Here is a 16,794-nt window from a genome sequence, read left to right as displayed (position 1 = left end):
GTCATAAAAATACAACGTCATTCTTTTGTAAAACTCTCAGAGTTCGTTTGTTTACTGTTTTTAGACAATATTATCTTGTTTACTTTGGCATAATATTAACGGAATGCAAAAATATCGTATCACCAAAATACTATGTTAATTACAATAAACGATATCAAAAAGAATTAAAAGGGTCGTAAGAAAAAAGATACGAAAACAAATTCTTAAAATTCAACATTTATTTATCGTACTAAAATAATTTAATAAATACCATATCCACATCCTGGACCCATTCTCGGTCCTGAAGAACCGCTGGCAACCATTGGTGCCGAGGCAAGATTGGCACCACCATAATTGCCACCTATATTATCAATGCCAACATTCCCATTACCACAGCTGTACGTTGTACCCACGGAACCACTTGTAGGCAATTTACCATCTACAGCCACTGCTGCCAGAATCGGTAGCTGCCCAGTCACAACAAGAGCGCCTTCAATGTTATTTTCGGATATGATAGAAATGCCACTGGGAGAAATAGGGGAGTTGTTGGAGATAGGAAAGGCGCCGCCATAGGTGTTACCAGCGTTGCTGTAGCTGAATCCATTTAAACCCGAATTAGGGAAGTTAGGGCCATGGAAGCTAGAACCGCAACCAGTATTGAAGTTGATTGGTGCTGAGTTGATACACTGGATTGAGACGATCTGGAGACAAAGAAGTCAATTAATGATGGGTTAGCAAGAAATAGAGAACTTGATTTAGTATTTTATGCTTTATTCAATAATATCGAGTATATAACCAGTATGTAACCAATTGACGACATCTGTCAATTGTTTCGAATTCGACAATAAATAAAATTAAAAGACATTTCGTCTCTATTTCTGGTTATATATACGATGTTCCATAGTAATGCAAAAAAGGAAAACGGAAACAAGAATCTTTTGTTTTGATGAAAAGACGACATGATGAGATACTGAGAATGTTATCTGAGAATATTACGTAATAATACGGATGCACGAAAAGAGCCTCCGCGCACGATGTACCATTCCTTTCTTGTGCGTCTTTGGTACCCTGGGCAACAATCGGCTAATACGAAGATTTTTTTTCGCCAATTGAAACCTCCTTTCGCCACAATGTCAAACATTATAATGTATGCCATCGTTACGATACGGACGACGCATAAATAATCAATTCAAACAAAATAAAAACAATGATCATTTAAACAAATATTTTATGATTTTTTTGTGATTGTACCTACCTTTACAAGAAGAATTGAGGCGCAAAGAATAACAAAAACTCTGGCAACCATTTTTAAATATTTTTTTCTATAAGTTTTAACTTTCCTTAGTTATGAATTGTGAATGATAGTTTTCAAGAAATCAATTCCTATTTATATGAATAATTAGTTACCAATCAAAGTTATGTCATTTAAAATTTCTAATGATTGCTATATTATTTGTCAATATCACAATTATATGACATTATAATTACCCAGTAACTATATTTAATAAGAGATAAGATAAAGGCACGTGAGAAAAAGTTAACGCAAGTCGATTGGCGCACGTTTCTTTAAAGATAACTTCGTAAGTCTTAAAAATGAAGTAGGAGAAAATAATGAATAACAATGTATTATTGAAAATCATACCTCAATTTTAATATACATTTAGGTATGTGTTACTTTGAATTTAGATTTATATAACCTTTGATATTCATATTTAATTGATATAATGTGTTGGTTAGTTGCAGTATTAGGCTCAACCCGCACTGGCGCAGAGTCGAAGCGTTATCTTGTTTTTCAACTACAACGCTACGACACGCGCCCGGATCACAGTATGGTCCCATAACACAAATTTGTACCTTAATAATGTGATAATAGAGATGAATATGCTATAGGCGAAATACATGGAGCGCCGCGACGCTTCGTCTCTGCGTCAGTGTGAGTTGAGCCTGAGTGTGCAGTTTTAAGGTAAATAATTAAATTAAACGGATCGAAGGAATTTTTTCTGAGTGTTCGATCTTTGTATTAATAATTATAACAAACTAGTGGAGTAATTTCACATAAAAAAGAATTGAATATCAATTCAATAAAAATTTAAAATAACTATATTAAATATAATGTGGTCATAAGTACAGTCACGTCACGTCAAGTTATTAACTTTTGTTCGAATATAGTCTCTAGTGCAACGAAACAAAATCCGTCGATGTGCGGGCGGCTTGATGTGCTGCCGTCAGTACTTAAGCCCAGGCTACAACGCGAACAAAGCTATAGTCCAATCCATTTTGAACAAAAAATAATCAAACCTGTTTGGTTAAAATTCTAAAGCAATCACTCAATAAATCGAATAATACTTTCACGTATATTTGGAAGATTTCGACTTGATATATCATCACTTTTTCCAACTACATTCATTTGAAAATCATCGTAAAAACGTATTTGAAAAATGGTAGTCCAAAAGTGAGGTTATTATTCATCTATACTTCTATGACTTACCTATGGTTGCATAGTGCTGTTCGAAAAAAAACATTCGGTTCAATCAATTAAAGTTTAGTAATCGATTATTAAATCGAACATTTCAATCGCAATCGAACGAGTATCTAAATGTAAGGATGTGAAGGAGGATTTACATTGAAATTTAAAATTGGCTTATATAGGTTATGCAAGGAAAACTGCTATTACGACTCAATTGAACAAATCGATTCATTCATTTAATAAATCGATTTGTAGTTGGCTTTAGAATTGGCCACCACTAAACCGTCTATGGTCGGGTCAGTGACTTGTTTGTTTACTTTTTATTCAAAATGGATTGAAACGAAGTATAGCTCACGTAGTTGCATGCAAAGCTGCTAAGCTAAGGAAATACGTAGTAAGTAGTGACTATGGATACGTGTGAGGGCGTCAGAAGAGCGATATACATAGCTAACGTGATCGTTGGGTTAGTTAAGTTAGTTCGGTTAGTTTAGTTCGCGGTGTGAGCCGAAGTATGAAAAGATGCCTCGAATACTGATAATAGCTTCGGCCTGCGCATTACAATGTAACAGCGTGAGACCCTCTGTGCTAATGTTGCCATGCCCTTACACACCTTACAGGGCGTCATATTGTGTTTTAGTTAGTGAACTATGTATTACTTATTTACCATTACAAATGTGCACAATGAATGATTTGAAATAAATAAATAAATTAGGAAAACGATAAAAAGAACTTGGAAGATTACAGTTACGACCGTATTTCAATTGAAGAACACAACTTGTTTAAAATTACGTATTTATAGCATTTTTAGATGTATACTGCTTCCGTTATTCTATAGAAAGCTTTTTTAAAGCGGTTTACCAACTTCAAAATGAATATTATGCATTAGTAGTTTGTTTTATTAGTAGTTATTTCAAATTAATATATCGGGTTGAATTGATTGTATATTGGGAAAGATAAATAGCGATTCTAAAGTTGAAGGGGTTCCTCAGGGTATGTTATTGGGCCCAAGGTTTATTATTCATTTTGTGTAAAATGGATTTTATGTGTACTGCCTTTGTGGCCGAACGGTTACCATGGACTGCCACGCAGAGGTCCCGGGTTCGATTTCTCCCGTGCCGCGAGAAATATTTGTATGGCTTGCTTTAATTTCTCTTGTGAGTTTGGGTGTAAATTGTGGTTGTCTATGTGTGTGTCCATGGCACTAGCGATACAGGGTTTCCTTAGGGTATGAGTGTGTGCACGTTATGTGTCAAAATAGTATTTCCAGTGAATTAATATTAGTGTAATTATTACGTAGAAAATAATTATTTCATATAATATTAAAAAGTCACGTTCGTATACCAAATTACCAAATAAACGATTTTTAGGTTTATTTTTTTATATAAAAACGTTAGTAGGAATACAAAACAGCATTCTAAGTTTATCCTTCGAATACAAACAAACCAATATGTCTTCTTTCGCTTTCTTTTTACTGTGTGTTCAGGCTTGCCTCATTCAGGTCAGAACATTATTTAAACTCTGTTTGATTTTGTAGCTTTTGCATGATATTTTTCCACAATTATCAACATTGTTTATTCTGGTCTGAGTTATTAAAAGTCTTTTGATTTTAGGCGGTGTACACTCAGTGCGGTTTCGCTAACACTCCTGCAGCCAACGCTGCTGCTGCGAATGCTGCAGCTGCTAACGTCGCTGCTGCAAATGCTGCAGCGATCAGAGCTACTGGATACGGCCCTGGTTGGGCTGGTCCCGCTGCATATGCTCCCGCTGCGGCGTACAGCGGCAACGGCGCCGGTAATGTGGCGGTGGCGGGTGAATTAGACGTGGCCGGTTCCACCCTGGTCGCGGGTCAAGTACCAGTGCTTGGTGAGGTGAAATTCAGCGGACCAATTCCCGCTGCCGGTGCTGTCACCATCTCCGGGTCCTGCGGATGTGGATGCGGATATTAATTTTGATGATAATTTAAATAAAATTTAGTAAATAATATGCAATTTAAAATGTTATTTTTTACCTCTTACAATTCGTATTCGGAATAGTTTGAAGACTTCTGTATTTTCACTATTCTGCAATGGGTAGTAAATAGTAGCTTATATAATTCTAAGTAGTTTATAAGACTTTTGTATGTTGACTATTTCTAAAAACGTAACGCGTTATGAATGCCATCAAGCACTCATGGAGGTATGTATACAAAACCACGTAACTCTACAGTGGATTAAAGGACACAGCGGCTCACGTGGCAATGACGCAGCAGATGAACTAGCCAGAAAAGGGTCGGAGACGGATGCTGTAGAACCAGAACCCATAATGTCCCTCCCCTACCAATGGTCCAGAACAACTATACACAAAGGTACAAAAACTTCACATAATGATACATGGACCACCCTTACGGCTTATAGACAGGCGAGGGAAGCACTCCCAACGCTCAATGCCAGTCTATCACGAATGTTAATTAAACTCAAAAGGCAAGAGCTTCGCACTCTAACTGCTGCCCTAACAGGTCATGGTCCATACAACAAACACCTTTTCAATTTAGGTATCACAGACAGCCCTCTATGCAGAGCGTGCATGGATGGGGAGGAAACGGCTGCGCACATCCTACTACAGTGCTCCGGCGTGGCCAACTACAGGGCGACCTTGGAGTGCCAAGGTCGCTCCCCGAAATCTTCAGCAAACCGACGAGGCTGCTGAGATTCCTGGAGGAGCTTGGGTCGCACGAGTAGGACCCTGCACCCACAACACGCAAAATAGTGAATCGTGAATCGAGTTGCGGACACCAGCCCGTGTACAGTACCAAGTACCAAGTACGTAGCGCATCGCGTAACTCCTGGCATGCATCTCAGTATGAACGGCATCCTGAGCACATTGGCTGATAGATGGGAGTCCGCAACACTGGGGCAGTGGATGACCTTGTACACTGCTGTCATTGCGTAGATTGTCTTGTCTGTGGCTGGTTATGTTGAGCATTTATCTAGGCAATATGAGTATTTTATCATTATTAAAAACCTAACTAGCTTCTAACAAATAATAATACAATGGATGAACGAATATATGAAAACTGCCTCTGTGGCCGAACGGTTACCATGCCAGACTGTCACGCAGAGGTCCCAGGTTCGATTCCCGGGCCGGGAGAAATATTTGTATGGCCTACATTTATTTCTCTCGTGAGTTTGGGTGTAATTTGTGGTTGTCTATGTGTGTGTCCATGGCACCCGCGACACAGGGTTTCCCTAGTGCGGGGCTATGTTGAGTGTGAGCGTTATAAAAAAAAATAAAAAAAATGTTTTATTATAATTATTATTATTATTATTGCTTCCTTGCTAGTCTATCGAAGACAGGATATTATCTTTTTCTAGATCTTTTCTTCTTAATCAGAATCTTAGCAAGATGACCAAGATTAACTTTGCCAGTTTGTTTTTATTAACTAAATATTTGCGCATTTGCACTCCAACTCACCGATGACGGAGCACGGACACCTAAATAATGCCTATTGACTCTCGCCTGGAAAACGTCCAAATTATACCATTTAGAGAACAAGTCTTCAGGTAGGGTATTCCACTCCGTAGCCCTTCACTTTTTAAATGTGGAAGCGTAACGCTTCGTGTGAATCTTTACAATATCCACAAAACTGGAACCCCAGCCTATGTCTAGTCCCCCGATGACGGCAAAGTGAATCAAATTATGCAATTCACACATACTCTCCCTCTAAGTGGCAGCAGTACTCCACACATGACCGGACTAGTGATTGGTACAGCTGAAACAACTGTCCGATGTGAAGTTACGATTAAATCGTGCAATCTCCTCACACACTCGTTTCGTATCTTATAACTTTGTTTTCGACCCTGTTTTGTTTTAGGTAACTACCATTGACTTACAAATAAATGGACGACGGGTCTAATACAAAAACCACGAAAAAAATGTCCCAAGTCAACCTATTTAAACGTAGTGTAACATGTAAAGGAATATGAAAGAGCTAAAACGTTGAATTTAAATTGTAATGTCATCGCAGTACTGTCTAATTTTGCTTGCTTCGCTGTCAGTCGAACAAACGAAGACTAGAGCGTGAATGACGCTCTGTATACGATTTGAACGCCCTATAAGTTCGGACACTTTTTAGCGCGGACCCGACGTCCATATAATTGTAAGTCAATGGTAACTACCTATATATATCATTTGGACATTCCAACTCTCTCCTTCTCGATATACATAGAGTTTTTTGATATTTGTGTGGGAAATTAATTTGAAATTAACCGTGAGCTTTTCGATGCAGGACAACATCGTGAGGAAACTTGTATACATTTGCAAAGCAATTTAATGATGTGTGTGAAAGTCCCAATCGAAATTGGGCCCGCCTGGGAACAGCTCAAACACTTGCATTGTGAAAGGAGATCTATGCCCAGCAGTGGGACTATACTCAATACTCAATACTCAATCTTTATTGCTTTTCCATATGTTTACAAGGTGTTACAAAGTATATAATATTAGGGGTTAAAGTATGAAATTGCCGTTTTATTGCAATAGGTTCTTTGAATTTTCATAGAATCTTCATGGTTTGAGGTTTTCGAATGAAACTTTTTTCAAATGGTTTCTGTGATTTTTTTTTCTTTTTAATTTGAAACATTTGAATATCGACTTTCAATTGTTTTTGTTATTCAATTTAGACAAGAAAGATGGATACTGCGAAAATTCGAGTGATTTTTTAATACGAGTTCCGACGCGGAACTAACGCGGCAGAAACAGCCCGCAATATCAATGCTGCGTTTGGAGAGGGGTCTACTAATGAACGCACCGTGCGATTTTGGTTTAAACGCTTTCGTGATGGAAATTTCGACTTAAAGAACGAGTCACGAGGAAGACCGCCCACACAGGTGAATAACGATGAATTAAGAGAGATAGTGGAAGCCGATCCTAGTCAAACTACCCAGGAATTGGCGGCATGGTTTAACGTTACCTTACCCACAATATTGACTCACTTGCGTCAAATCAATAAAATAAAAAAATACGAAAAATGGGTGCCTCATGATTTGACTGATCTGCAGAAAGAAACGCGTGTTGAAACTTGTGTTGCCTTGTTGAACCGGTACAGAAATGAAGGAATATTGGATCGAATTGTAACATGTGATGAAAAGTGGATTCTTTATGATAACCGGAAAAGAAAAATGCAATGGCTGACCCCAGGTCAAATGCCACAACAGTGTCCTAAAGCAAAACTTACCAATAAAAAGGTAATGGTAACTGTTTGGTGGTCTCAGCATGGTGTTATTCACTATAGTTTTCTCCGATCTGGTCAAGCAATAACGGCAGATGTCTATTGTGCCGAACTCCGAACCATGTTGACAAAACTAGCAGTAAAACAGCCCCGACTCATGAATCGATCTTCACCATTATTGCTCCACGACAACGCGAGACCTCACATAGCACGAGAAACCATTTTGACCCTTCAGGAACTGCAGTTAGAAACCATTCGTCATCCTCCGTATTCACCAGACCTTGCTCCAACGGACTACCATTTTTTTCGTGATTTGGACAATTATCTACGTGACAAGAAGTTTTCTTCCCAGGAGGCAGTACAAAATGCTTTCACACAGTTTGTGCAGTCTAGATCGTCGGAGTTCTATCGCAAAGGCATTAATAACCTTCCCATTAGATGGCAGCAATGTATAGATAATAATGGCAACTATTTTGATTAAATAAATTTGTTAAAAATTAAAAAAATAAACAATTTAGATTTTCAGTACAAATCGGCAATTTCATACTTTAACCCCTATTATAATAGATCATGTATGGACCCTGTCGGGCACAGCAAATGAAAGGGAGGCATTTTTAATAATTGGTAATAGATAAAATATATTGAGGTGAAATATTTTATGAGCATGTATTTAAGTATTATTTATTTTTATATACAGCCTTTTTTACTTATTTATATATATTTGCTTTTTAATGATTAAAAATAGTAATTTACGTAAATATTATTTTATAATCTATTATTTATTTCTAAACATAACATTTAAACTTATTTGTATTTTTAATGATTTAGTAATAATTATTGAACAATATATTATTTTATAATCTATATTTATTTTTAAATATTATATTTTTACTTTTTGGTACGTATATGCATTTTTAATAATATAGAAATAATTATTTAAGTAGTATCTTATTCCATTCCATATTTAAGTATTATTTATTTTCAAATACTACATTTTCATTTATTTGTAATTATTTGCGTTTCTAATAATTTAGGAATAATTATTGATGTAGTATATATTATGTATAGGCTAACTGTATTATTTGTTACAGCAAGTGCTCAGCAAATGCAATCTCAATAATATCTCGAAGAAATGACACAACAAACTATACGAGTAATATTAACGTACATGTCGAATGAGGCAGAGCTTCTGAGGAAATAGAAGAATGAAAGTGACGTTTTTAAAGTCATAAAGTTTTCAAACCATAGATATTATCCAAGGGGTATCATTTACTATCTTTCTAATATCTGCAAATATTAAAGTAAATAATAATAATAATGCTCTAGACAGCCACACCTGGTCTCCAACAACGGAAGTCCTTGAACTATGAGTGCCAGACCAATGGAATTAAGAACCATTTAGGAAGGTCATTCCCAAAGGCAATCGCACAAGGGACCTTCTCATCCAGCGCCCATGAAGCAAAGCGTCGGCCCACAATATCGTCTGATGTCGTCAAAGTTGTAACATTTGAGTAACTTAAATTTATGTAGTTACATAATTAATATTTCACAAATTATTGTGGTCGCTAATTGCATTTTTATTTTGAAATAATTTGACGACGGTAGATTACGACATGAACAAATCGCAACTTTGGTGTAATAATGTCAAAAATGTAGACGAAGCTTGACATCCTTTCCAAGGGGAGGCGTTACTTCACACCAGGACTGTTGCTCCATCTGTACCAAGTGTAAGGAGTACTGCTGCCACTTATGGGATGGCTCTGATATATACCAACTGGCCATCTTGGATTCGATCGACAAGCGTGCTAAGAGGCTTACAGGTGACTCGGAATTAGTAGAGGCGAATCTACAGAGCCTTGAACACTGCCGTAAAGTTGCCTGCTTATCGGTATTCTACAGGATATATCACGGAAAGTGTGCGATGGAATTGCATAATTTGATTTCGCCTTCCCCTTTCCATCATCGGTGGACTAGACGTGGGCTGGGGTTTCGCCTTGAAAGGTTTGTAACCCTAACTAGCCGTGAACAGGTTCACGGCAATGAAATGGGAAACTTCCGGTCCACAAAATTTATTAAAGAAGTAAAGTTTAAAGAAAGGCTGTTACAATATAAAGGTAAATGTTAAAAAAACAGGTATAACAGTATAAAACACTCCCTACACTTAATTATTAAGGCGCTTACCCCTAAATGGGCCGAGAAACTGAATTACAGAAATATATACATGAAGGCTGTAGACTTATAAATTGTTACACATGATTAGCTTATTAACAGCTCCGACTGTTGTGGCGGTCGAAATGGGAGTGACCGTGGTACGAAAACAAAATGAGAAAGTAAAGGAAGATGGAACAATTCAAATTTAAAATTTAAATACATGTAAAATAAAAAATGATAGGATACAAGCGGAGAGAGGCGATACAAAGAGGTGAGATGACGGTGTAAGGAGGTCACACCGTCACAGCCCCTATGTTGTGGATATTTCCAGGTTCTACACCAAGCGTTTCGCTTCCACATTTATATGGCGAGAGTGGAATTCCTCGCCTGCGAACTTGTTCCCCAAACGCTATAACTTGGACCTTTTCAAGGCCAGAGTCAGTGACTAGGCATTATTTAGGTGCGCATGATACATAGTCGAAATCATCGTCACTTTTCATTAAGTGAGATGGAGGTCAAATGCGCACTTATTTTATATTTAAAAAAAAGTCTCACTACAAAATTACTCCTTTTCTTTTGCTATTTAAGCAAGACGTATAAAATTTCACTTTATACCTGTGTATTTTATTTACCTTCGTATTGGCTATCATGTGACGAGACACTTTTCACGTATGATGACAAGCATCTTTATTATAAAAATGGTACGAAACTATATTCTGCATTAGAGAGCTTCTTATGAAATAATTCGTTCAGGGAAATACAGCCACCCTATCTATTTCCGCCGCCAAATAACACGTGAGCATTACTGCATTCCAGTTTTTAACGGTAAGGATGCTGGTGAGTAATTTCAAGCACATGGGGCTTGTCTACTTATGTCTCGGGGTGACGGGACAAATAATAAAGGCACTTTTGGCGTATGATCTCTTGTAACTTTATTATATCGTAGGTACGAAGGGTTGATATGAATAAAAGGAAAATCTTGAAAAATCTTTTGTTTTATTTCAAACAGTTGTTTGTCATTGTACAGTTCGACTCTTCCGTAGAACAAAGATCTATGTGCAAGACTACTTGTCCTCAGGACAGAGTACGTTTCGTTCGTTCTACTTCGTTGCGGATGTTAGATCGACCGTTGTTCGATTTTATATTTCCGAAACGAAATAAGATATCACGTTCTCAAAACACACGTTTGAATAACGAAATTATTTTCGTAACGTACTTATTCTCTTTTCGCTATATAATCACATAAGACTGTGTTCTTCGGATGAGTCGAGTTGGGTAGGGGGTGGTTAAAAAAGAGTGACCACTGCTTGACGCAATTTACTTTGGAAATTAGAAGAGTGTCCGCTATTTATTTAAGTTGAATATATTTCGGACAAGTTTAAGCACCACCATGTATTTCATATTAATTCAAATGCGAAGTCGAAATAAGTATTTCAAGTTAAATTCGCTGGTAGCTTAAAAGATCGATTAGAATATTATTATAAATTTTCTTATCAAATACATCTTTGGTTTTATTTCAAAAAGTGCTGAACATTTTAGGTTATTTGTCTTTCTGTAATTCGATAGAGGGTGGTTAAAAAAGCGTGAAAATTAACAATTTAAGCGCATCCACACCCACATTTGCCACTAGTAGTGGCTTTACCATAAGCATAAACTTTCCCATTGAATTTAACCAAACCCAGGACTGGAACAGTTCCAGTGAGTCTAGTTGTTCCTTTGATGCCGACGTCACCGGACACTACGACGTTACCGGCACCATAGCCCTCGTATGCTTCAAATCTGTTATCGCTTAGGATGACAGCAGGAAGTAATGAAGGAATTTTTGGTGCAGCTGGACCACAAGGCTTGATTGAGGCAATGGGATTGGCGCAATTGTACTGAAACATGAAAAATTAGAATTTAATGATATCATCAACAATACAGTTGGTTATTTATCACAGACAACGCTTGAAGAAGTTTTTATGTGTTGCGGTTCGAATTCACTTGGTCAAGTACGGATAATGTAGGCGAGGCTTGTAAATTAGAATTTGTTTCAATTTTGACTTGACAATTATTACTTGCATGAATTAATAGCAATATGTTATATAAAAATATAATACATTAAATACATTTAAGACTTGTGTTAAGAATAGTGCAAGAAAAGAAAAGCTTATTAAAGACAATAAAGAACCGAAGGAGAAAGATGTTTGGCCATCTGATTGGTCACGACAGTTTTCTTGTAAGAGAAATCGTAGAAAAGAGAAGCAGAGGACTACTGAGACGAAGTTATTTAGATGAATAAGGGAAAAGTTAATGTCGTGTGTTGTATCAGAGACTCAAAGTTAGGGCGCTGGATAGAGATGGCCCGCGATTACCCCACCGACAAGAGCCTAGCTCTTAAATAAGAAGAAGAAACACTTTATAAAGATATTATTATTAGTAAAACTTTATAAACTCGTTATATTCCATCCTTCCATGTCCTTGTAAGCGTGGGCGGTGCAGGTTCTGTCGCCAGTTGCACTTTTCTTTTTTTTTTAAATAATATTAAGTAACGGAAGGAACAAGTGGTATGCCTGGTGGTAAGCTCGTCTTGTCGCCTGTCTTTCACAGTTGTGTGCCACTCAGAGGTTTAAATCGGAAAGATCTGAAGGGCACTGACTCTGCGCCTGTCACCCTGAGACATAATTTGACAAGTCAAATGTGTCTGTAATTTCCAGCACCCTTACTCTTCAAAACCGGAGAATTGCTTGGAGGCAGAAATAGGTAAGGTAGCAGTACTTCCCTAGGCGAATTATTTCACAAGGAGCTCTAGTGCTGTTAAAGTGTTACGGATCAGTGCTACATACGGCTTTACGCCTTTTGCGGTTGCAACTCTGGGTCCCTGGGGGCCACAGGCGAAACCTTTAGCGAACGAGCTGTCAGATCGCCTCTGTAGAAGCCTCCGATGACTACAACGCTGGCAGTTATTTTCGTCAAAGCATAAGTCTAGCTACTCAAAGGCGAAATGTCGCCAACCTTCAGGGCACGATGCCCTAAGGTGCGGCTCTCGATGAAATTATCCGCATTAAATTCTTATAAAAAATCATCATACTGACTAGAGTGAAGATATTGAACTCATAAACAAACTTAATATAAAATATAAAAAAGAGGTAAGAACATTACCTGGATCAGGCAAGCCTGGATGCAGAGCACCAAAAAAGCGAAGGAAGACATGTTGGTTAGTCAATACTCAACGGATAGACCTAGAATGATGTTTCGAAATTTAAAACAGCTATTTATACTCGCAAAATTGATAATTTGAAGGCTTTACTTCCTTTACAATAAACAGTAATACGTGAGATTACTTCCTTCTGCTTCTAGTAGAGGCGATAGGAGTGAACAGGTGTACAATAAAATGTAATAATAATAAATACATTTATCACCACAAATTTTAGTTACAATTTATTTGGTCAAAACTAGGTCCTTTGTGTTTTAGAAAGAAAGAAAGAAAGAAAAGTAATTTATTCAGCACAATACACGTGGAGTACAATATTAATAATTAGTATTAAACGTGTATTATTGCACTGAAAAGGACCCAACTCAGCTAATACTGCGGCAGGGCCACAGCGCTGGTTTTCAGTGGACCTTTTTCGAAAATGCCGATTAAAAGAAATAAAAATATATGAATAAAATAAAAACAAAACGTGGACGCGAGTTAAATAAAAACTTAAACATGAAACAATATAATTAAATAGGAAACATAAGACAAATTTCAACTAATGTCCCAACAAAGATTCACTCTGCTTTTTATTTTTTATTTTGTATTTTGAGGCGCATTACACAAATAAAATTTTTACTAAGCGATGGAACGAATAAGTCGCGTCTGGTGGTCTTACCACCGCTTAGTGATACACCTGTCCTTAACAGTTGCAGAGCCACTCAGAGCTTTAAATTGCAAAGATCTGAAAGTAACTACCACTGCGCCGATCAGCCTAAGATATAAGTTGACAAGTCTCATGTGCCTATAATTTCACTTACAGCAGCAGTCTTATTAACTAAAGTGGCAAAATGTAGGAGACTGGAATCTGAACCAGATCAAGAGATATGTGTCTTAAGCTTTCAGCCTCCCTGATTCGAACTTTGTAGCAGTAGATCTCTTTGTGACCTTATCTATTTCTGCCGCCAAACAGTAATGTTAGCAGTACTGCGTTCCGGTTTAGAAGGGTAAGGATACTGGTCAAATTACAGACTTGTCAACTCATGTCTTAGGGTGACGGGCGCAGTGGTAGTGCCCCTCAGATCTTTGCAATTTAAAGCTCGGAGTGGCACTGCAACTGTTATGGACAGGCGTGTCACTTGATGCTATAAAAAAATGATTGTAATTTGTATCGAATTTGTGCGAGCAACCACAAATTTACTTCAAGACATTGACTTACAAATAAATGGACGACGGGTCTAATACAAAAACCACGAAAAACCTATTTAAACGTAGTGACATGTAAAGGAATATGAAAAGGCTAAAACGTTGAATTCAAATTGTAATGTCATCGCAGTACTGTCTAATTTTGCTTGTTTCGCTGTCAGTCGAACAAACGAAGACTAAAGCGTGAATGACGCTCTGTATACGATTTTAACGCCCTATAAGTTCGGACACTTTTTAGCGCGGACCCGACGTCCATATAATTGTAAGTCAATGCTTCAAGAAGATGCCATTAAAAAATTAATATAAAGAGTTCGAGTAAAAAATTACAGGCACATGGGACTTGTCAACTTATGTCTCAGGGCGACGGGCGCAGTGGCAGTTAGGTGAGATCTTTGCGATGTAGGGTTCTGGGTGGCACTATAACTGTTACGGATAGGTGTGTAGCTTACCATCAGCGCACGACTTGTTGGTCCCGTCACTCCCGAAACAATTACCGTCAAATTCACTTATTTTATTTATTTTTATTTAGGCATTAATCCCATAACATTACATTATACATTATCCGATCATAAAAATTTGAAAGCAATAAATAAAATAAAAATTAAAAATTAAATACAAGTTGCTAACTAAAAGTGTCAATTAATTATAAAATTAAAATACAATTAACACGATTAACATTGGAAACATTAAAAACAGTGACTATAATAGTCACATCTTAAAAACAAAGTCTGCACAAGTTCATTGCAAAAGACCATTGACGCTTCCTTAAAAGGGCGTAAAAATCGTTCACCCTGTAAGGGTCTTACCATGAACTTTTATTACAGTTCAGTATAGGTTCGTAATGACGAAAAAGCGGGATGGTGATGTACACTTCATGTAGCGCTATCTCACAACGATTCATTTTAGTTTCTAAAGTGGGGGTCTACTCTCGATTTCCGTCCGTCATCCGTCCGAAACAATTACTGCCAAATAAGCAACACTTGACCAAATGAAAAGACGTGAAATAAGAAATACTCGTCTAAATTAAAAGATGCATTGATGTGGTCGAGTATTACTTATTTGACAGTAATTGTTTTGGACGGATGTCGGATGAAGAACGAGAGTAGCTCGTCTCTATCTAGTCTCTATTTCTGGTTATATACTCGATCCTCACAGTGTAAAAGACAATAAACGAAAAGTGAAAAAATAACAACCGGATCGAAGGAATTTTCTTAGTGTATGTATTAATAATTATAACAAACTAATGGAGTAATTTTCCAAAAAAATAATCGAACATCACTATGGTTCGTCCCCTCACTTGATATTATAAAAAAAATGGTAGTAAAAACTTGAGATATTCAATAAACTTAATATTAAGATCAAAAGTAATCAAGTCAGTGTTTTCTGCATTAAACCCTTTGTTGAGTGTTCTTATCTGACATCCTCAACCAATGCACCTGTTGAAATTAGGTCTTTCAACTCAGGAAATGTCACGTACATACGTTTGTTGCACAATATGGAAACAAATCACTCCAGTAACACAGTTTTTGTACGAAACTAGTTTGTATAAATACTTCGATAAGTCATCCAGAAATCATTCTCGAGTTGTAACTTGAAGAACTTCAACAATGGCAGCTAAAGCTTTCCTCGTTGTGTGCGCTTCTGCGCTTTTCGTTCAGGTATGTTCTTTCACTTAGCTACATTCTTGATTTTAATTCTTAGTAGGGTTCTCTGTGCAGAACCTGGATGGGAAAAATACCACCTTAGTGCAGAACTGGCATATTTTAGCTTGAGAGAGCCAGTACAATAACAGGGTCCTTAAGATATTTTGCCTGGCGGCTGGTAACTTCTATAAATGGTGGTAACATCTCACTGCATATCGGTTTCCATATCTTCTAGAAAAAGTCTTCAATTGTTACCATTATCGTCAATTTCAAGATAACCGTGTTACTTAAATTGACTTACGTCTCTTAACCTGAGGAGGGTTCAAGAGAAGGATACAATACTACCTCTTAGGTACTCTCGTAAACTCTCGAAACATCTGTTTACTGCAAGAAGTGATCGTTTTACTCTGTATTTATCAGCCCCTGTTTGCTACTCGTTAAACTCGTGACACGAACACTGCTACTTCTACTTCAGGATTATTAATTGGTGTTTCTTTTCTTCTAAAGTAATTTTGTATTTTATGCAGGCCACCTCTGCCAAGTGTCTACGTGAGCGTGCTCACATTATCCCAGCTCCCATCTGCGACGTGGCCTACTACGACCAAATTATCGCATCTAACATGGCATCTGCTAGCGGCGGCGGCCTCGGTGTGGCTACCTCCTCCCTCTACGCACCTAACGGTCTTTCCGTGTTGTCCGAAAACGACATTTCAGGCATGCTTGATGCATCCGGCCACCTCCCCGTGTTAGCCGCCGTCGCTCTGGAGGGTACTTTGCCAACCAGCGGTTTAGCTGGAACCACCTACAGCTGTGGAAGTGATCTGGTGGGTATCGATAGCGTAAGCCTTGCTGCTGCTGGCATTGACGCTGTGGACTACCGCGGCGGCTATAACTCCGCTTTCGCCGCCAATGCTGCTGCCGCTGCCAATGCCGTTGCCGCCGCCGCTGCAGCCGACGCTGCAGCCGATGC

General features: G+C 37.8%; 4 protein-coding genes across 4 annotated transcripts; 2 read left to right on the top strand and 2 right to left on the bottom strand.

The window, feature by feature from the left end:
• Positions 1–214: 214 nt before the first annotated feature.
• LOC113239584 (chorion class CB protein M5H4-like) lies at positions 215–1,285 on the bottom strand. The gene is made up of 2 exons (XM_026476637.1): positions 1,235–1,285; positions 215–680 (listed from the first exon to the last, which is right to left on the bottom strand). Exons 1-2 carry the CDS (start codon positions 1,283–1,285, stop codon positions 240–242), a joined length of 492 nt encoding a protein of 163 aa, XP_026332422.1. The 3' UTR covers positions 215–239.
• Positions 1,286–3,878: 2,593 nt separating this feature from the next.
• LOC113239582 (chorion class A protein Ld2/Ld41-like) lies at positions 3,879–4,444 on the top strand. The gene is made up of 2 exons (XM_026476636.1): positions 3,879–3,944; positions 4,057–4,444. The coding sequence occupies exons 1-2, from the start codon at positions 3,894–3,896 to the stop codon at positions 4,390–4,392; spliced, it is 387 nt and encodes a 128-aa protein (XP_026332421.1). The 5' UTR covers positions 3,879–3,893; the 3' UTR covers positions 4,393–4,444.
• Positions 4,445–10,771: 6,327 nt separating this feature from the next.
• LOC113239581 (chorion class A protein Ld2/Ld41-like) lies at positions 10,772–13,007 on the bottom strand. Its single transcript, XM_026476635.1, has 2 exons — positions 12,942–13,007; positions 10,772–11,677 (listed from the first exon to the last, which is right to left on the bottom strand). Exons 1-2 carry the CDS (start codon positions 12,990–12,992, stop codon positions 11,399–11,401), a joined length of 330 nt encoding a protein of 109 aa, XP_026332420.1. The 5' UTR covers positions 12,993–13,007; the 3' UTR covers positions 10,772–11,398.
• A 2,737-nt stretch (positions 13,008–15,744) lies between these two features.
• Positions 15,745–16,789, top strand: LOC113239580 (chorion class B protein M2410-like; the record flags this gene model as incomplete). The annotated part of the gene is made up of 2 exons (XM_026476634.1): positions 15,745–15,839; positions 16,352–16,789. Coding segments are annotated over exons 1-2 (489 nt in total), but the record flags the coding sequence as incomplete, so codon positions are not given.
• Between the last annotated feature and the right edge of the window lie 5 nt (positions 16,790–16,794).

The sequence above is a fragment of the Hyposmocoma kahamanoa genome, unplaced genomic scaffold (genome assembly GCF_003589595.1).
Source record: "Hyposmocoma kahamanoa isolate Upper Pololo Valley unplaced genomic scaffold, ASM358959v1 99898, whole genome shotgun sequence".
Classification (NCBI taxonomy): domain Eukaryota; kingdom Metazoa; phylum Arthropoda; class Insecta; order Lepidoptera; family Cosmopterigidae; genus Hyposmocoma; species Hyposmocoma kahamanoa.
This window is presented reverse-complemented; position numbering and strand designations above follow the sequence as displayed.

What these genes read in the sequence shown, in the direction of transcription:
- LOC113239584 (XM_026476637.1), bottom strand. Translation starts at nt 1,285, where the DNA reads ATGGTTGCCAGAGTTTTTGTTATTCTTTGCGCCTCAATTCTTCTTGTA. An exon ending in CCTCAATTCTTCTTGTAAAG is followed by an intron (nt 681 to 1,234) that starts GTAGGTACAATC and finishes CTTTGTCTCCAG; the next exon opens with ATCGTCTCAATCCAGTGTAT.
- LOC113239582 (XM_026476636.1), top strand. Translation starts at nt 3,894, where the DNA reads ATGTCTTCTTTCGCTTTCTTTTTACTGTGTGTTCAGGCTTGCCTCATT. An exon ending in TTCAGGCTTGCCTCATTCAG is followed by an intron (nt 3,945 to 4,056) that starts GTCAGAACATTA and finishes TTTTGATTTTAG; the next exon opens with GCGGTGTACACTCAGTGCGG.
- LOC113239581 (XM_026476635.1), bottom strand. Translation starts at nt 12,992, where the DNA reads ATGTCTTCCTTCGCTTTTTTGGTGCTCTGCATCCAGGCTTGCCTGATC. An exon ending in TCCAGGCTTGCCTGATCCAG is followed by an intron (nt 11,678 to 12,941) that starts GTAATGTTCTTA and finishes TTCATGTTTCAG; the next exon opens with TACAATTGCGCCAATCCCAT.